The sequence below is a fragment of the Diabrotica undecimpunctata genome, chromosome 8, assembly GCF_040954645.1.
Source record: "Diabrotica undecimpunctata isolate CICGRU chromosome 8, icDiaUnde3, whole genome shotgun sequence".
NCBI classification, from domain to species: Eukaryota; Metazoa; Arthropoda; class Insecta; order Coleoptera; family Chrysomelidae; genus Diabrotica; species Diabrotica undecimpunctata.
Genome location: NC_092810.1, coordinates 51841876 through 51863811, shown reverse-complemented (window position 1 = coordinate 51863811; position 21936 = coordinate 51841876). Strand labels below are relative to the sequence as shown.

The following is a 21936-nucleotide window of genomic DNA, read 5'->3' as shown; positions in this document are numbered from 1 at the left end:
TAACCTTCACTCATTTTAGCATCTAAAATTAATGAAATTTCCAAAATATTAATTATTTTACTTCATATGTGCTGTATAAGGGCAGAATCTAATTTAAATTATGATCCTGTTTGCAATATTTTATACAAGTACCCATATGAGTAAAAGTGAAGAATGTATAAATTACTCATTTTTAAAAATTAACTACTACACATTTCTTGCACACTCAAATATGACAATTTAAATTGGATTATGCACCTGCAATTTTTTCCAATTAGAGTTTTAAACGACACATAAGGCAGGGAAAACGAAAGGAAATAAACGCAGTAAGAGATACTTCAAACCAAATACAAATAAGCCCAGAACAAATAGCTAGGGTATGGAAAGAATATTATGAGAAAAAAATTGATACCGAAGTGATAAAGGAAGACAATATAATCAATGAAGGCGAAGAAGACACAGAGCCAGAGCAAATAAGTAGAGAAGAAGTAATAGAAGGATTATCAAATATAAAAATAGGCAAGGCAGGTGGAGATGATGAAATTGAACCGGAAATGGTAAAATACATGGGAGAAGAAGGAATAAACTGGCTATGGAAAATATATAAAGAGGCGTGGGAAAAACAAACAATCCCTAAAGGCTGGCAGAACAATATCATCGTGCCAATATACAAAACAGGAGAATATGTAAACTGCGACAACTATAGAGCAATATGTCTGTCATCGGTATGCTTTAAAATATATACGAAAATAATAGAGAAGAGACTGAGACAAGAAGTAGAAATGGTATTGGGAGAAGAACAAACGGCATTTAGACCGGGACGACAGACAAATGACAACATATATATATATATATATATATATATATATATATATATATATATATATATATATATATATATATATATCATTAGAAACCTAATAGAGAGAAGCATAGATACGGGAGAAAAACTAGTATTAGCATTCATAGACCTAAGAGCAGCACTTGACACGATAGAAAGACATATTATAGGGAAATTCTTGAGGAAAATAAACGTACCTAATGCATTGATAAAGATTATAGAAAGTACTTACAAAGAGGTAAAAGGAAGGGTACAAATAACAGGGGAAAGATCGAAAGCATTTAATTGGAAGAGAGGTATTAAACAAGGAGATAGTCTCAGCCCTTTGCTATTCATAATAGTAATGAACGAATTGATAAGAAACACTAGAGTCAGAACTAATCAACTACAGACAATAATAGGTTACCGCAGATTACAACCGGTAACAATAGAGTCCTTAATGTATGCAGACGACATAGTACTAATAGCAGATTCCGAGAATAAAATGCAGAAACTAATGGATATATGGGTAGAACAAATAGAAGAACTTAAAATGGAGATAAACGAGGAAAAAAGTAAGATAATGATAATCAGCAGCAAAGGAGATAAGAAAGATAATCAAATAAAGATAAAATGTAAAAACTCAGAATTGGAAATAGTAACAACTTACGAATACCTGGGAAGTATAATAACTAATGACGGAAAAATAGACTGGGAAATAACAAATAGAGCAAAGAAATCAAACAAGTTATATTATGCGTTAGCCCCAATAATGGGAAAAAGAGAACTTGCACGAGAAACAAGAATAAAAATATATAACACAATAGTGATACCGACGGTGCTCTATGCAAGTGAAAACTGGACAATTCTGGAAAAACATATGAGCAGGATAAACGCAATGGAGATGAGACATCTAAGAAGGATAGTTGGAAAGACAAAATGGGATAGATTAAGCAACGAGACTATTAGGAGAATGGCCAACCAGGAACCGATAATGAACAAAATAGCAAAGAGACAAATGAACTGGTATGGGCATCTGATGAGGATGCAATCCAATAGAATAACAAGAAAAATTTATGAAGCAAAAAACATCGGAAAAAGAAAAAGAGGCAGACCAAGAAAAAAATGGATACAGCAAGTAGTAGAGGCGGGAAAACTTAAACAAAAATCACTCGAGGAATTGAAAATAATGGCAGGAAACGAATGGAAGAGGTGGGTAAATGGAAATTAAAATAGCTAGCCCAAATCCGACACCCTGATAGGGTAAAAGGAAGGGGAGAAAGAAAGAAAGAAAGAAAGAGTTTTAAAAATGCCATTCAGAAATAGCAGATGGTCAATCAAGGTTGTTTTTGTGTAGATGTTTTTGAAGTCATTAAGATAAAACAATGTGAAAATAGGTTATTAAAAATGATTATACTTACTTATGTTTGAAAACTTTTAGTATATATAAAAATTATTACAATACTAATTATATTCTTTTAAGTTATTCATACCAATGTCTAAGAGAAACATAAACATCAGTAATATAAAATTACATTTAAGTTAAAAAAAAATACACATTTTTACTTAAAATGTGTTATTAACCAAAAGTTGTAGATTCCTGAATATGATTCAAGAAGAACAGAAGAGTTATGAACCATTTACAATTTAAAATTACGTACTGGTTATTTTGTTTAGAGAAGTTATTCCTGAATTTAAATTTTCTAGTGCATCTTGAAGACTTTGTTTTTTCGCACTAATTTGCGATAACACTATCTTTGCCTCATCTTCTTTTTTACTATATTTTTGAATTTTTTTTGTTAGCAGCATTCGTTTATTTATTCACTGGCTTAATATTCTAACCGTTTCAAAAGATTTAAAAGAAAATCATTATAATTTCGATTATTTTTTTTAAATAAAACTACTAACCCCATCTATCTGTCAAGTACCCGTAGCCGACTTAAGGATTCTTCTGTAATTCCCAAATATCTTCTGTAGATGAGCCTATTCATCAACTTGTCACTCACGCCCAATTTTCAGAGAGCGCAAGAATAGCGTCTCGCTCTTTTCTGTTAAGAACGTCCAACCGTTAAGACGTGTTTCCGAAGTGGGTCTCATTTAGAGGTGAGCTAAGAAATCCTTTTCTTGTCCATATTTCAGATAGATAATTTTTGTAACACTGCGTGCTACAATGATATATGCAAGGCCAGAATCGCTCACTGTCGAAGAGAATTGGGCGGGGTTTTTTTTAAACATATGGAAACTATATCGTATCTTAAATCCAAGCACAATTAGATAATATGAAATTATAATTTATTATTGGACGCCACCCCTGGTTTATCCTCGAAGAGGACGAGCAAAAAAATTAGGAATGGACTGAACATTTTAGAAGAAAGGTATTAAAAATTTAAGAAAACCGATTTATTCGGTTTCAGACAAATCTGAATTATCTGACGAAACACTGACTTAGATAAGTTTTAGGTCCGAATAAAACAAAAAAATAAACAAAAATCACGACATGCAAAATTAAACTGGATACTCGATTTGATGAATCGACATCAGGTACAGTTCGTTGGCTATTAGGCACAACGACCAATGGCAGATTTCTACAAACCTGGCTCTAACCTAACCAAAAGTGTGGAACAGACCACTGTTAAAGTTTCTGGGAGCGAAAAGAGGGATGCTTCCATCTCAACAAAAGCGGGTGGCCAACTAAGTAGCTTTAGCAAGCTTCGCTATGGTTATCCACTAGGTAGACAACCTAAATAGCATCAAACAATAATAAAGTTGACTATGACAGTCAAGCAATAAATGAATTTCCAACCACTGGTTGAAAATTGAACTAACGCAAAAGAAGAAAGACAGGATGGCCAATAGTTCCATACGAATATCCTCTGGGATTGATCAGAGCGGAAAATTTCCAAGCAAGAAGACTTCCAAAAGGACAAAAGAAGAAAATAAATCCAAACCGTTAATACACAATCTTGGAGAAGCAGAAAGAAAAGGGGTATATGGCATACAAGCCACAATCGCTACACAAACAGTTCAGTTTCAAACTAATGTTTCCAAAAGAAACAACAAAAAAATCGTAAGAGTCTTCCACGAAACAAAAACTTACGATAAGACTTAAAAGGAACGGAAGAATCATTACAATCTTTCTAAGAAATAGAAAAATATTACAGTCCATCGTCAAGAATAAAAAAATCATGATGTTGGATGTAACACACCACAACAATAAAAAAAGTTGAATAGCAAAACATTTTTGACACCTAATTGAATCCAATATGGTCGTCATACAAATCACAAAGAAATGTTTACCATTCTTTAGCAGAACTCTAACAGAGTCAAAATAATATAAACTTTTAATTCTCACTGGGTCATTTAACGGTAGTACCAGAACTATTTCAATTGTTAAACAAACGTGGTCTTAACATCGACATAAAGATAAAAGATAAATTCACAATAGGCGGCAGCGGGTTGTTTCACCTCTGTTTATACAAAGAGTCACAATAGACAACAGCAAACTACTTCAACCTTCACTCGTACCATATCATGAACACAAGATAATAAATGAAAGCTTTTGAGCCTTAGCCAAAAGTCTCAAAGCAAAAAGATATATGTGGTCTAATAAACTATTAGAAGACCGCAAAAATGTCAACGACAAAAAAAGAAAGCTGCTGGATATACCAGTAGTCTGACATCAACACAAACAGCTCAAGATACAATAATACAGGTCACGTGCCTGTACGTCCTACAGGACATCTCGAGAAAAGAAAAAGGTTAAAATTTTCACATTTCAAATTTCCACAAATAAAAATAAGTTCCAGTACCAAAAACATACTTCTACTACATCTGACCACACAAAGGCATAAAATTAACATAACAGAAGGAGAATAACAATATTTCCGCTCTATATTCTCAACAAAGACGCCTTAGGCAGAGAGAAACGAAGTCATATCATTACTTCCTTACATTCAAAACAAAAGAACAATGGACTGCAAAATATAGAAAGCATTTTCCTTTTCAGGAAATAAAATTTTCCTTTCAAATTACGAAAAAGTTAAACTATGAAAAAATAAATTTTTAAAATAAACGAAAGACAAATTAAAAAGAAAATTTAACAGATAACAGACTAAACATATTAAAAACAATCCAAAAATAAAGAACTCAACTTCAAATCCTCGCAAAAAAATATTTCGCGTAAGTATTCTGCAAAAATCCAGATAACATATTTTACAATTAGGTAACGACAGCCTGTATATAGATATAATTCCCAGCTGTTTGCTGCAAATTAAACCATGGATCAAGGTTAAGATAGAATTCGCTTAATTGATTTTTCAAATAACAAACGCTAAGAGCCATTTCGTTTATTTAAAATAAACACATTGAGGAATATAATTATTATGGTTCTATAAACAAATAAAAGACTGAACTGCAAAGAAAGCCATCGTTTAGATACGAATTAATTTATGGACATAAACAAAATTCATTTCTCACATTTATGAGATGTTTACTTAGACGGACTGGGAATAAACAGACGATTATCTTACCATTTAAAATACCGACAATAAGAAATTCGCATGTAAGCAGTGAATGATTATATCATTCCAAATATGTTTTAAGTATTTCACAAAATTAAAAATACGACGAGAATATTTCTACGCAATTTTACGAAGACTAAAAACGAATACATATAAATACTTTGCAAAAAATTCTAAAATAGTAGCAGTGTTGATTTAACGAAAAATTGGATAAAACAAATACACAATTTAACCAAAAAAATGGTTCAAAACATACAGACTTAATTAACTACATATACAAGGGGGTACAAAACAACTATTAATATTGAAAAAGATATCTGGCTTCGGGAAAAGGGATAAAAATCTAAAAAAAAATTCTGAAGATGCAGGAATATTCAAAAGCCTCAAAAGGGCCCCACTGGCGGGCGCCATTTTTGTAACACTGCGTGCTACAATGATATATGCAAGGCCATGATCTGGAATAACTTCATACCAATATTATCTTGCGACATGTATTAGAAATATATCAGCATTATAGCCTCTCCAATAAGGGTCTAAAAAATAATTATCTATCTGAAATATGGACAAGAAAAGGATTTCTTAGCTCACCTCTAAATGACTGTTTCCGAAGACCCACTTCGGAAACACGTCTTAACGGTTGGACGTTCTTAACAGAAAAGAGCGAGACCGAGACGCTATTCTTGCGCTCTCTGAAAATTGGGCGTGAGTGACAAGTTGATGAATAGGCTCATCTACCGGATATATTTGGGAATTACAGAAGAATCCTTAAGTCGGCTACAGGTACTTGACAGATAGATGGGGTTAGTAGTTTTATTTAAAAAAAAATAATCGAAATTATAATGATTTTCTTTTAAATCTTTTGAAACGGTTACAATATTTGACTGCTTAGCCTTACAAAATTTTCTATGAATGGTTTTATCTTTTTCTGATATCCCTGGTCTTTGGATTCTGTTATTACGCTAAATGTTTCGTTTAAATCCATGGAACTATCTACATGGTTGGCTATGTCTTTGTGGCTTCCATCAAGGTTTATTGACTCATCTATCTCCTGGTTGACCATTTCTTCATTTTCTTGACTGGAGTTTTCCTTTTGGTTGTTATCAACTAAATACATTTGTTTTTCTAATTCGTCATCACTTTCAAATTCGTTTTTGACACTGATAGGGGTTGACACAAATTTTACACTTTTTCCAAATCTTTTGTAACCAATTGGTTTCACTTTACTTAAATCACCTAAAAAAACTAAAGAATCTGAACTAGAATTCAAAATTTTGTTTGGATTTAACTTAATATTGCTAATAATGTTTATGTTTTCCTTAGCTAGTGGCATGATGGTATGTAAAAATGAAATAATGAATCTATCTCAAACCAAGTATTTATATTATCAATTGCATGTAAAAATGGAAATATGATTAATTGGATAAATACCTCTTGATGTCAGGTGCAACATATAATAAGCTCCATATTCACAAAACGACAGATGCAACATTTAATGAGCCCCTATATGCACAAAACAACATATGCCCGCAGGTGTTTGCTCCCGACTGCTCTCATACCAACCCATATCCAATATTCTCTCATATGCTACAAATCGACAGGTGTAACAAACTGGTTTTTGCTACAAATCGACAAGTGCAACAAACCGGTTTTACAAATCGACAGGTGCAACAAACCGGTTTTACAAATCGACAAGTGAAACAAATCGGTTTGCTTGTATCCGGACTGCTCTCATGTCAACCCCATATCTGTTACACTCCCATTTCCTATCTACTTACGTGCAAGGGTGGGACTTAGCTACAGACCGGGAGCCGGAAGTATTGAAATTGAACAACATTCTATCGGGCCCCAGCGATTGGTTTCGCTTGTGTTGTTAATAGTTAGTTAAATAGGAACATTCTCTGACTTAAATTTCTCCGAACATTTAACGACTGACTACGTAAACAACACTGCGTGAAAATATAGATTTTAAAGCACTCAATTTTTCAAAACAAATTGAGCATAATTGTATTTTTAGACGTAGACAATATATCATTTTTGAATACCTGTATATACGAGTATATGTATCTGATAAAACCTAATATATACTAAGAGAAAATACAATACGGAAGTTACAATAACAATCAGAACACTAATAGCCCAGTCTGGTTATGCAAAAATCATCAATTTCACGGCAAAATTTTTCGCAGATATCTGAAGCTTTTAAGACATAGGTGGAGGTTACTAAATGACGAATAGATCATCATCGTATTTTTACCTTGCGCTTTTTTTTAAACAATAGTTTATGGTCACAATTTGATTTTTTGTCTATAAGTTTTTTCCCTTATATTTTACATAAACAATATTTATATCATTTTTTTATATCAAGAATATTTTTATTTTCCCGTTTTTTAAATTAAAATTGATAAATAATTTACGGAGATATTTGCAAAAAAGCAGTTTTTTTAATTTATACATTTTATTAATTTTTGTATTAACAAAATAAAATATTAATAATACATTTGAACATCGAGGAACTATCGTCTTTTAAATTTGTGCGAAATTTCCCCCCGATCGGTCAAATAGTTTAAAAGTTATTTAATTTATTTATCCCTGAGGCTAAATATTTAAACTATTGAACTTGCTCTATTAATGATGCTAGACACATTTAGCAAATTTCATAGGATTCTTTAAGACTTAAACTACCTCAGAAGTTAAATGCATATTGCGTTTTCATTGAAATTATTTACAAAATAAACGTTAGAAAAAGGTGTATGTTTTTTACTTCTAAACAATTGTAATAACTTCTATATTTTTCAAGCTATAGACTTGTACGTACAACCATTGGATAGCTGGTAAAAAAACTCTAATTAAAAAAAACCTTCTATGACCAATAGGAACGAAGTTAGGGACTATTTTTTTAAAAATCTCCATTGTTTATAAACATTAAGAAGTAAAATTTGCACAAATTTTGAATGAAAATCTAAACTTTATATTGAAACTTATACTATAAAATTCATCCAATTTTTCCAAACTTACAGCCCTTCGAAACGAAGGTACTTTCGAAAGATCGACATAGGAAAGTGGAGGGGATAACTGTTTCAGCTCCGTTTTTTTTCGCAGCTAGAAGCCTCTTTTTTTTTAATTTTGTTAATATGGGGTAGCTCGTCGAAATATAAATAACTACTTAGTTTTCACTGGCCGGGAAATACGGGAAATATGGGAAACCTCGGAAAAATTGAGTTCATTTGAAATTCATTTGGCTGGAAAATGACATAATTTTCACTCCCCCCCCCCCCCGGAAATCTCGAAAAATCCCGGAAAATATATTCATTTTATATCAATGATGTAATAATACTTATAAATTTTTAAATTAAGTTAAATTTCAGGTAATTTTTACACATTATATTATTACATTCCTTATATTAATTATAATTATGTTGATTTTCCGGGATTTTCCGAGATTTCCAGGAGGGTTAATAAGAGGGTTTTGTTAATAAAAAAATTAATAAAATTTATAAATTAGCACAAAAAAACTGCTTTTCTACAAATATCTCCGTAAATTATTTATCAATTTTAATTTAAAAACGGTAAACTATAGATATTCTTGATATAAAAAAATGATATAAATATTGTTTATGTAAAATATAAGGAAAAAAACTAAAATTGTGTCCATAAATTATTGCTTAAAAAAAAACGTAAGGTAAAAATACGAGTACTTTTTCATCTATTCGTCATTTAGTAACCCCCACCTATGTCTTAAAAGCTCCAGATATCTGCGAAAAATTATTCGACCTTTTTTTTAACCAATGTGGGCTATAACAACTATCCACTATCTAACTCCTACTTGCACTAACTTAAACGTATGAAGGTGAGTACACATATGAAATACAGTAAGCAATGCTCTTGGTTTTCAGTCGTTTTAACTCAATTAATCGGTTACTTTGATATTTCTTTTAAACGGCAACGAAAAGTATTGAAACGTACGAACGATTGAAATGATTCGATTGTTTTCGGAGTCGATCACTGATTGACTCGGTCACTGCTTACACGAACCATTTCCAAATCTCGTGGCGGAATCTAGCCAAAGATTCCCATTTACGAGTGTAAGATATAATACAGCGTGCCTATCGAGAGACATACGCTCGATTGTCAACTAAAACAAAGGATAATCATCATTGATACCAGATCCACCATACGGTCGAAATCCGAAGAGCGTATCAAATGAGACGAGCTCAGTTGGATCGAAGAATCCTCGTCCAACGACCCTCAACAACAGAACATTAAAGATAATTTCAGATAACGGTTCACAAAATATATAAAGGGAAATTTTGATTATAGTGTTTGTTTTTAGTATTAGTGTTGTGAATTGTCTCTTTTCTACAACACAGGAAGCGGGCCAGACGTTGGAACTGGCTAAGTAGTTGGACTCGAATTAAATAATCCTTCGTCGAAACAATTTCTACGTCGAACTGGTAATAATAATGCTTCATCATCATCATCATTTTGGCTTTACAACCCTGTGTGGGTCCTAGCCTCCCCAAGAATTTTTTTCCAGTCGTCCCTATCCATCGCCTTCCTCCGCCAAGCACGTATTTCCATATTTCTCATATCTTGATCTATGTTATCTAGGAATCTTGTTCTGGGTCTTCCTCCTTTCCTTTGGCCAAAAGGTCTATCAAGGAGCGTTTTTCTAGCTGGGTCGGTTTACTCCATCCGCATTACATGGCCTACCCACCTCAGACGTCCTATCCTAATGTGTTTTACGATATCTGGTTCCTGGTATATTCTATAGAGTTCGAAGTTGTATCGTCTTCTCCAGACACCATTTTCATTTACCGCTTCATAGATTCGCCTTAGTATTTTTCTTTCGAAATATCCTAACATGTTTTCATTGCTTTTTGTTAAAGTTCAGGTTTCTGAACCATATGTTAGGACTGGGCGTATTATTGTTTTGTAGAGTTTTACTTTTGTATTTCTTGATATAACTGTAGATTTAAAAAGGAGATTAAGCCCAAAATAGCATCTATTAGCCGTGCAAATTCTGCGGTTTATCTCTGCGGTAGTGTCATTGTCAGTATTGACGAGCGTTCCCAGGTATACAAATTCGTTAACTGCTTCGATGCCGTCGTTTTCTATAACAAGTGGCCGTAGTATTTGTGGTTGTGTACCTATTTTCATGTATTTTGTTTTATTGGTGTTTATTATTAAACCCATTTTTGTAGCCGCTTCCTTTAGTGCTACGTACGCCTCTCGTGCTGCGTTTTTCGTTCTTCCAACAATATTGATATCATCAGCATATGCTAGGATTTGCACAGATTTGTTATATATTGAACCGGTAGTTGTGATTTGTGAGGTACGTATTACTTTTTCCAGAGCTAGATTGAATATTATACAGGAGAGTGGGTCTCCCTGACGTAGCCCGTTATTTGTTTTAAAAGGTTCAGATAGTTCCCCCTGGATTGGTACTTTGCATTCAACTTTTTCAAGGGTTAGTTTGGTTAGACTTACCAACTGATTTGGTACTCCTAGGTCTATCATTTCTCTAAACAATTCTCTTCTATTTACAGAGTCGTAGGCTGCCTTGTAGTCTATAAATATGTGGTGCGTATCTACACCGTATTCCAGTGTTTTCTCTAGAATTTGTCTCAGGGTTGAAATTTGATGAATTGTTGATTTACTACCTCTGAAACTAGCCTGGTATTGTTCTATTATTCGCTCTGCATATGGTGCCATACGATGGCATAGTATATTGGAGAATATTTTATACGCTGCATTTAGGAGCGTAATTACTCGATGGTTAGAACATTCAAAGATATCTCCTTTTTTGTGTATGGTGCAAAGTATTCCAATATTCCAATCATTGGGAAGGGACTTCTGTATCCATATTTCTTTTATAAGCTGCTGTAGCGCTATTACGATATCGTGGCCACCTTCTTTATATAATTCCACTGGGAGATTATCTATTCCGGGTGATTTGTTTCTGGCTAGTTTGTTTACAACATCTTTAATAATGCTTTGTTGTTGTATTTAATGGCACTTTATGTTACGTTGCTCTTAGTTACAAAGATTGTGGTTTACAAAAGTATTTAATATACATTAACTATTTATTTTTCTGCTATGTGTACGAAGGTAAGGTTTACGTGGAGCGCGTGTAAGCTACTTGAGGATCAATTACGAAGTCTGAGAGAAGAGTTGGTGCGTAACTACTGGCACGATGGCCGCGAACGAACGTCAGAAACTGTTTGCCACTAGCAAGAAGTCTCTGAATGCCGCTTTGATTCAAGCTTTTATTTGAAAAAACAACCGCCAATCTTTCAACCGTTGTAACGAACTTTTCATGTCCCAAACACTTTTTTATACATTACGAAGAAACTGCATAATATGAAACTGAAAATATTATCACAGTGTGTTGAATATTAAAATATGCAACCTGTTTTTAGCCGGAGGCGAAAAAAGGCGGACGAGACAAAAAACTCGTCTTATTTATGCTGAGATACATTGAAAATAATAGAATATATTTTCGTGTTTTCTTAATAATTGTAACAACATAATCAGAGATTATTGGGAATATGTTAAGACTTTAAGTGTTTATGGATTAAAATAAATGTTAAAACACTAAATAAATTAAAAACAATAAAAACATTGCACATATTAATACATATTTGTTTGTTTGTTTGCTTGATACGTTTGTTTGATTCGCAAGCATTTTAACATTTTTCCCGATAGACCTGATCATGGCTACTCCATTAGAAATTCGGATTGTAACGTTTATTTACCGATCCCGTCCACTCAGCTAGTAAAGAATTCTATTCTATATAGTGCAAAAAAAGTTTATAATCACCTTCCAAGAGAAATTAAATCCGCAACATCTTTCATTAAGTTTCGTAAGATGACAAAAATCTATCTCTCTGAAAGACCATATTATTCAGTTGACGAGTTTCTTAATGTATAATAAAGAAACAAAATTAGTATTGTTTATAATTACATTTTTGTGTCTCAAGCAGTGGCTACAATTTGTCTCATTTGTTGTTGTCTGTACAAATTATGTAAGTGATACAATAATTTTACTATTCTCCGTTCATAAATTGTTGAGAGCACGAAATGTGCCTCAAACTCATAAAACGGTCTTAAACCATAGGCGTTCCTGAGGTGTTTATTCATTAAATAATAATATAATATTTTTTAATACTGTTATATATATATAATATTAATAATATTTTAATACTAATATATTTAGCAAAGAAACAATTAAAACTTTCACGGCTAATGTTATGTAATTATATTATATTAATAAAAATAAGAATTTAACCATTAACAATTTTGTAAATAAGAATACCTTATCTCTTTGGATATTTCAATACTAATCTTCGCGTTTAATCACTTTACTAGAAAACCTGGAATTCATATCCGAAGTTACTATTTAGGATGGAATTCCCCAGATTTTTAATAATATAATGGGTATGCTTTGGCCACGTGCCTCGTTTGTTCAGTTTATATTCGAAACTTAACTTAAAAGGGTGAAGTTATTACGAACGAAAACAATTTTTTTGTTTAGTACGTTTTTGATCGCATGTAATTTACGGCTCGTCGGTGTGTCCGCGTCTACGGCAGTAATTAGCGTCTCGAATATTTCTTTTGCGAATTATATGCAGTGCGTGAGTGATTTTTTATTCCACATACCTACGAACATATACGTACCTTTCGCTCGTGCTCGTTTTGTTGGATTGTTTGTGATGGCTTCATCATCAAGTTTTACACCGGTACTGTTGCGTACAGTCAGTAAGTCTGTCTATTCACCAAGAGAGAAGACTATTGTCCTGAATGTTCACGATGCTCTGGTTTCTCAGAATCCCACAAACACTGTTCGCAACATAGTCGAAAGTTGTGCCAACATGACTGGCGTAGGAGAGTCAACTATATATAGGTTCCTATCAGAAAGAAAAAAACACGGTATAGCTAACCCAAACACAAACGAACACTTAAAGAGAGCGAAAAAGCCTATTGAAATTGATAAATTTGCCAAAAATGGTATTCGAAGGAAAATTCATGGATTTTTTTTTTCAAAAAAGAAATACCAAACCTAAACAAAATTTTACAAGAAGTTAGAGACGACCCGGATTTGCCTCATATCGGACGAACTAAATTGTGGCAAGTTTTAAAAGAATTAAATTTCCGGTGGGAGAAATCAGACTGAAAATCACTTTTGATTGACCGGGAGGAGATAATATGTTGGAGAAGAAATTATCTAAGATCCATACGAAAATTCCGGGCTGAAGGAAGGCCCATCTTCTACCAGGATGAAACGTGGGTAAACTCAGGTCATACTCTAAAAAAAATTTGGTCAGATAAAAATATATTAAGCTCCAGGCAAGCCTTTATGGAAGGTTGGTCTACTGGTATCTCCCCACCTTCTGGTAAAGGCAGTAGATTAATAATTTCTCACATTGGCAGTGAAAAAGGATTTGTTAAGCATGGTTTGTTGGAATTTCAGTCCAAAAGCACAAAAGACTATCACGAGGAGATGACAGCTGATGTTTTCGAAGAGTATTTTGAGCAGATGATTGAACACATACCACCAAATTCAATTATAGTATTAGATAATGCACCTTATCATTCACGACTAGTAGAAAGACTTCCAACGACTGCGTGGAAGAAACAGGATATTCTTGACTGGCTGCGGAATAAGTATCTGCCTTACGAAGATGGAATGGTAAAAGCAGAACTTCTAAAAATTGCCGGCAACACAAATCTAAGTTCAAGGAATACGTAGTTGACAAAATGGCGGAAAGGCGAAACATTACAGTCCTTAGACTTCCCCCCTACCACTGCGAAATAGATCCAATTGAACTCATTTGGGCACAAATGAAAAGTTATGTGGCTAGAAAAAATACGTTATATAAAATACAAGCTGTACGTGAATTGTTATACGAGCCTTTACAATATATTACAGAACAAAACTGGAAAGATGCAGTAAGGCATGTAATAGAAGAAGAACAAAAAATGTGGGATCTTGATAACATAATTGAAGCGACCGTAGAGACACAACCGCTAATTATTAACCCTCAAGATGACTCGGATTCCGAAGTTGATCCTATTTATTTTGAATTTGAATAGTTTTCTACTCGTAATTATTTAAGGTAAGTAATAATAGTTGTAATCGTAATGTATTAAAGGGGAAATGCGCAAAATGTCGCCTGTCAAAATGTTCAATGTGTTCTAAATGTATCCATTTTTTTTTCAAATCCTGAGAAAACTAAACAGCATTTTTGAAAAATTTAAAGGCAGAATGAAATATTTATTAGAATAAATAAAAAGTTTCTTTTGCATGCAATATTTTCAATTAAAAATTAAACCATATTTTCTCTTTTATTTTCACCCCTTTTACATAACATATTAAAATAAACATTGTAGAAGTTTTCAGGGACTTTCTGCCCTCAGTAATAATGTAATCTTTCATTCTGCGTTTAAATTTTTCAAAAATATTTATTAGTTTTCTACGGATTCGAAAATAATAGATACATTTAAAACACATTGGAAATTATGCCAGGCGACATTTGGCGCCTTTCCCCTTAATTAAATAAATGTATCTTTTACAAATGGTAAGAAACTTTTTATTTTTGAATAAAATAAAGAAGTTTTATTAAAAAATACAATTTACATAAGTACAATTTAAAAAATATATTTATTTAGTTCAAAAAAATGTTTCAATCATATAATCTACGACACTGGTGTAACACATCTGTAACCATTCAAAATACCCTCGTAATAGGATTATAAGGTATTGTATTCCTTCAGATACAAGGTGGGTTAGTCGAAAACATCTTAAACCGTCAGTTTCAGGTTGGTTTTTACTATTATATCGTATTACCTATCTTCTCTGTATTTCAGCTCTCTAATTAGGGTTAAACTTGTAGTGAGCTATCGACAAATTGTGAACCGTGTATAGTTTAAAATTGTATTGTTCTGTTTTTTTATTATATTTGTTTTTGTTTTATACTTTTTGTACTTTTTGACTGATTTTTTTAGCTTTATCCATAAAATTGTTCAATAATTTTCAGTGACAATAAAGCATATTTCTATTCTATTCTATATCGCAATAATGCGGAATAGGTAATTGGGTGAAGCAATAATATTTGAATGAAATAATTTTTATAGAATAGTATGAATTATTCCTGGTCTTATCATTTTAATTTTTTTTAGGTAATCGAAATTGACAACGATGAAAATGTAAAAAATGTACCAGTATACAAACGCGGCTGTAAGTTTCCATGGGAAAACGAACATATAAATGTTCACAAATATTATAGCTACTCAACTTGCGTTGTGCAGTGTCATGCAGAAAATCATGTTAAACTGTGTAATTGTACACATCATTTAATGCCTTTTTACAGTACGTATAAAGTTGTGGGTATAAGTATATTTATAATATATCATTTTGAGGGAGGATGAGTCAATTATTATTACTGAAGTTATCACACAAGTTTTTTGCAACAAACAGAATGGCCACCTCTCACATCCACCTCAAAACAAATCCGTCTTAGTCTATAAATATATAATAAATGAACATTTCTTCCAGATAAAATGAAATATTGCGATGTTGATGGCCTAAAATGTCTAACAGACAATTTTGGTAAGTGAAGTTTTTTTTTATTTATTTATTTAACACATTGTCTGCCACAAGGATCACCGGGGATCCTAACTAACAGATTACTATTGTGCCATTAGGATCACCGGTGTTACTTACTAAAGTAAGTATATGTAGTTTATTAGTTTTAAAATCTTGTTGCTGGATTATTTGTAAGGATAAACAAAATATTACAGTATTTATTTTACATAACCTCGAATGTTTTTGCTTTTAATTAATGAAAAATGGTGCTAGTAAAGTTACTTTTTTTTATTGGAATTTGTCTTTCAGATCATAGATAATTTACCAAGTACAAGTAAAAAGTAGCGTATGCCAAATAAAAATAAAACGTTGACAGAGGTGGAGTTGCTCTAATTGTTAGAAGAGGAGGATTCTGATGAATTTTTGTTATCCTTCAGAATACAATCCGAGTGACGAAGAAGAATCTGATAAAGAAGATGAATGTAACAGTGATTCAGGCTTATTGGATGAAGAAAATGCACAACTATCAGTAGAATCTAACGACCAGAAAAATAATGACGATGAATGGTACGAAGTTGATTGTATTCATTTCCGTTTCGATATACAGTTTCCTGTTAATTAATCATATATGTCTATGATGATAGTTATCCTTAAAATACAACTGAACTAACTCCTTTTCATACATACAGGAAACTGATCGATGATAAAATTTTACAACTTATTGTAGAATATATTAACAGAAATACTGCGCAAGTAAAAAATGTAGAACGTTATAGCAGATCATCCAGAATTCATGCAATAAAATAAAATTTTTAAAATTTTTGAGTATGTCTGGGAATTGTCAATCTTCCCAAAATTGCTGATTATTGGAGTAAGTCACCATTGTATAATTTTACTTTTATTTCTTCTGCAATGACCAGAAACAGATTTCAGCTACTTTTGAGATTCTTACATATTGCTGATAACACGGCTGTTCTACCAAAAAACCGTTGCCATAAAATTAGAAAAATTTTCGAAATAACACACTTACGTTTAGGCCCAAGCATGTAATCCTGGCTAAATATTAGTTGTTGATGAAAGTATGATTTCTTTTCGAAGAAGACTACTTTTCAAACAATATATACCTTCAAAGCGTCACCGCTATGGCTTGAAACTGTTTAAATTATATAGGTTATACTCTAAAAATGATTGTGTATACTGGCAAAATGGCTAATAAGATGCAGGATTTATCGCAAAAAATTGTACTAGATTTAGCAAAAGACTATCTACAAAAAGAAAGAGCTGTAATAACCGATACTTACTACACGTCTGTGAGTTTAGCAAAACAAATATTAGATGCTACTAGTCAGTTTTTAGGGACACTACATAAAAACAGAAAATACATTCCAAAAGATATACTTTCCGCAAAATTAAAAAAACCAAAGATAATTAGAAAGGAACATCGTAATGGCACTGTAGGGAAATAGCACGATAAACGTGATGTCCCCTTTTTGACGACCAGACATGGAATCGACATGAAAGGGATAGGTAAACCTAAGAAAGATGGTGTAGCTATAATTAAACCTAAAGAAATTATAGACTACAACAAAGGAAAAGATGGTTAGATCAACTCGCAAGCTATTTCTCGTCTCTGAGAAAAACTGATCTCATTTTGGGAAATACTAATCTTTAGTTTAGTCAATTACAGTCCGATACCTGAAACTATTACTACTGTAAAGCCTATGCTTCTTACAGTTGGCGTCAAAACTACAAACAATAGGAAGAACAGAAAACGTTGTGACCAATGTTACACTGTAACAGTCACAATAGAAGGCAGCAAAGAAGCTCAAAAGAAACCCAAACTTGTTTTTACATTTTGTAATTTTGCGAAAAAGTTACGCAGTGCCTTAGGATGACCCGTTATCTTGCTTTTTATTTTTTTCAAAAAAATTTCTATATAAAAACTTACTTTGTATTATTACTAAGTGTATGAATAAATATTGTTTTGTAAGCATTTTTCACTTTGGCACCTGGTGAACTTACCTAACACTCTTATGGTGGCAGCCAAAGTGTTAAATTAACGTGCATGTGACATCTATGGTCATTAGCACGAGTTACGATTTACATGGTAATATCATATCAATCACAAAATAATATAGTTTACATTTAACATAAACAGAAAATAATAAAAACATGTAACATTACATTTATATTTTGTTGAGCAGTTGACCTTTCTCGAGGAATTTGATAACCTTGTTGATTTGGTCTGTGCTGTTTAGGACATCTTTGAAGATAGTACTGATATCTAGCTGTTGACGTATTTTGGCATAAAAAGGGCATTCGATAAGTATATGTCTGATTCGGAGAGTCGTATTGCAGTGCTGACATTTGGGTTGTGGAAATAATATCATCAGGTATTATTACCATGAGTTAGACGGGTATGTCCTATACGCAATCTCCGTATGATTGCCATATTTTTTCGAGATAAACTGGGAAAGCTAAGTAGGTTCACTAAGGGCTTAATTTGATGCAGCGCTGAAGTAACTTTGTTCCAGTGAATCTGCCAGGTGGATAGATTAAGCTTCTTCAGTCTAGCTTTGAGATCGTTGCAAATTTGTATATTAATAATGGTCTCCGTGGATGATACGGCTTTTTTTGGCAAGGCAATCAGCTTTTTCGTTACCAATAATACCGACATGGGATGGTATCCATATCAGAGTGACAGTTGTATTTTGGTTTATAAGAAGCTGATATGTGTCATGAATATCTTAGGCCACAGTATATTGCTTTAGGCGATAGGATGGTTGGTGGATATAGCATTAATGGAGTGTATAGAGGAAAGTGAATCAGAGCATACGGCTATATGTGTATTTGGATATTGTTGGGCATATTTAAAAACATGTGAGATAGCTAGTAGTTCACCACTGTGGATACTACACCAAGAAGAAATTTTAGAGAGTTCGATAGGCTGTTGTACAGTGGTTACAGATTATCCAACTCCACTTTCGGTCTTTAACACGTCAGTGTAAAGAACTATGTTATATTTATTTTTGTTCTATAAAGAGAATTCTTAATATACTAATACTAGTATCTTCCTTGTTAAATTTGGTGAGGGAAATATCGTGATGTGGGAGCAATTTATATATTTTTTGTGTCTACGTATTCGTTGGTCCCTCCCCTTTCCATCGATATCTTTCACGTTGTTGTATATGGAGCAGTTTAGACGTTACAAGCTTAGTGTCCTTTTGACAATACGCCGTCATTTTTTTTCTATTTCAACGTGTTTTCCGTCCCCTCCCTTTTCCAACGAGCTCTCTTACGTCACGATCCGATGAGCCGTCGCACCTCGACCACAAAATGAGCCAAAAATGACCAAAATGGACCTTAGCGATTTATTATGGGATTTAACATGGGGAAATAGCCAGAAGCCCTGCTACTCCTTTACTACGATAACGCTGTTTGGAGATAAATTTATTAGAAGTTTATCCGTAAGCCAATTCTTGCAGACTCTAAGAAAACTTAATTGAGCTACCATTTTCTATTTTTCGGCCTTTCTTATATCCTTTAAACTGTTATTAAGCTCACGCCTGCAAATAATATGTAATGTTTGATTGACTGAAGTTGGAAAATAATCTTTTATTTAAAACAAAAGTAGTATTTATTGCTTTTAGAGGCTAAAATAATAGTCAATAAATCAAATTATAAATTTAATAATATTAAATGTATATTAATGCTTAAATTATGTTTTAAAACGATGTATTATGTTTAATTCATTATTATATTAATTACTCGTTAAATTAGCTACACGTTCTTGTACTAAATTAACATAAGCTACTATAGTAAACTTGAACACAAACAAATAATTTCTCGCACTTGGAATCTTAATCCTAATCATTTATTTTTCACTTAACTTTTTATCATTTTAATTCCAAAATGTAGTCGTTCCGCTTCAAAGAAATATTTAAATACTTACAACACTGACACACTGTGACAACACTGCAGTGCTTGTATAGTTAGGAGCTCGATCTCTTTCGCTTGATGGTCAGAGAAGACATGAATTATGTAATAATATAAAATTTGTTCAACGCGCAATAAGTCACGTCTTGCTTTTCGTACTCTACCATGTGATTTTTTTTTAGAGATTGTAAATCGTCTACATGCAAAAGGAACCAGTTTACGTAAGCCTGGATTAGTATGTGACTGTTTACCTTCATGCGTAGAACCCGAATACAAAGTGGTTTCTATTACAAAAGGGTAAATATAATTTTATTTTATTTATAAAACGGTTTCGTAACGCTCGCTCTAAGTTCTATTCACTGTTGCTCATAAGATATTTCTAGAGTAGAAATAAATGATGCTTTCGCTCTAAACCCGCTCTAATCCTCGGTCCATTTCCGCAAGGGAAGACAAAACTTTTATCGATACTGTGTACAACACCACGGATGACCATCATGTTATGGTTTAGGAATAAGGAATGTTAGAGGCGACAGATTGGCTCAATTTTTTCAAAAAGAAAACCTGGCGATTACGAACACATGGTTTCGATTACCACCCCGTAGACTGTATACCTGTATGTCACCACAGGATAATGAACAAAATTGCATTAGAAATCAGATCGACTTTATTCTAACCAATCTAAGATTTAGAAATTCCATTGTAAGTGTTAAGACTTTTCCTGAAGCAGATGTCCCCTCAGACCATAACCTCCTTGTCTCAAAAATTAAACTGAGGGTAAAAGATAATAAAATCCAAAAGTTCTAAGGTAAATACTCAGTTACTCAAGATAAATGAAATCCGTGCTGAGGCTTCAACTTGTATCAATCAAGAAATGAAGAAATTAACATCAGAAATGAAAAACACTGAGAATGTAAACATTATGTGGAGCAAAATCAAAGATTCTGTTATAATAACACAGAAAGAAACTCTACAAAAAAAAACAGAAAGCCGAAAAAGCTTGGATGACTCAAGAAATACTGGTGTTATGGAATACTATGCGTTTATTTCTTCTCCGGACTAACTCTTTGTTTTGGAATTAAACAGAATATATTGACATGTATAAATTTATTATATTAGAGGATGAAAATTACACTCTGCTTGTTATTTCTTAAAACTATGAATATATAAGTTCTGTTATCTACAATTATTTTAACGATGTTTCTGGATGGATTTGAGTACAAGAGATTGGACTCAAATATTAATATTAAAATAGCAAATACGGATAGCTTATCGAACAAAGAAATAAGAGAAATAAATTATTATTATTCCATAGATACGAAGTATTAGGTGAATAAACTAGCGAAACTTATTTATTCTAAATAGGAAAATATTTATGAAGAGTATTGATTCTGATTTCTAACAGCAAATAATTATTAGTGATTATACATGAGAACTTTTCATAATTGTAAATAACATATACCAGGTGACTAAAAACTATATAGAAATACATAGATACTTTAATTATCTTACATGTGAGTAGGTAGGTACATTACACCTCCTTTTGTAAGAATGAAAATAATTGTAAAATGAATTTTCATTTAAATGGTATAAAACATTTGTATACATTATTATTTTATTTTAACACATTTAAATAGTTTCTTTTAGTCTCGATAGTCTTTCACTTCGTCTTATCGGTGTAGTCTCTGTGAAACTAGTCTCTTCACACTTTTTGGATTCACTATAATTATTGTCTTTATTATGTTTACAATCTATACTTAAATCTGTCTCATGTACATGTTTTCGTTTACTTTGACATATATTTAGTGTTAAACAATTTGTAATTTGTTGACAACTATGTGACGGATTTCTACGAAATCGTCGGTAAAAATATTTAATTATCCTGTATAAAATATAAAGTAACATACATTTTATCAAAAATAAGATTGCATAAGTGAAATAAGAACTATTTTTTATTGTGTCTGAAAAATTAATATTTGTTTCTGAGGTCATTTTCTCTAAATTATCTAGTTTATGGCTTGCTAAATTTAATGCATCTCGATCGAGATTATTTAATTGTAAGGGAACAAGGTGTAATTTGGATTCATTATTTATCTTAA

The 21936-nt window shown here is 32.4% G+C and overlaps 1 protein-coding gene across 1 annotated transcript in view; it reads left to right on the top strand.

Moving 5' to 3' along the window:
• The window catches only part of LOC140447539 (sodium channel protein Nach-like), a 100607-nt gene that overhangs the window by 51371 nt on the left and 27300 nt on the right, over positions 1 to 21936 (top strand). Inside the window, exons 7-9 of the mRNA XM_072540244.1 lie at positions 15499 to 15688; positions 15875 to 15928; positions 20023 to 20137. Of these exons, the coding sequence (XP_072396345.1) occupies positions 15499 to 15688; positions 15875 to 15928; positions 20023 to 20137 (359 nt within the window). The remainder of the gene's footprint in view (positions 1 to 15498; positions 15689 to 15874; positions 15929 to 20022; positions 20138 to 21936) is intronic.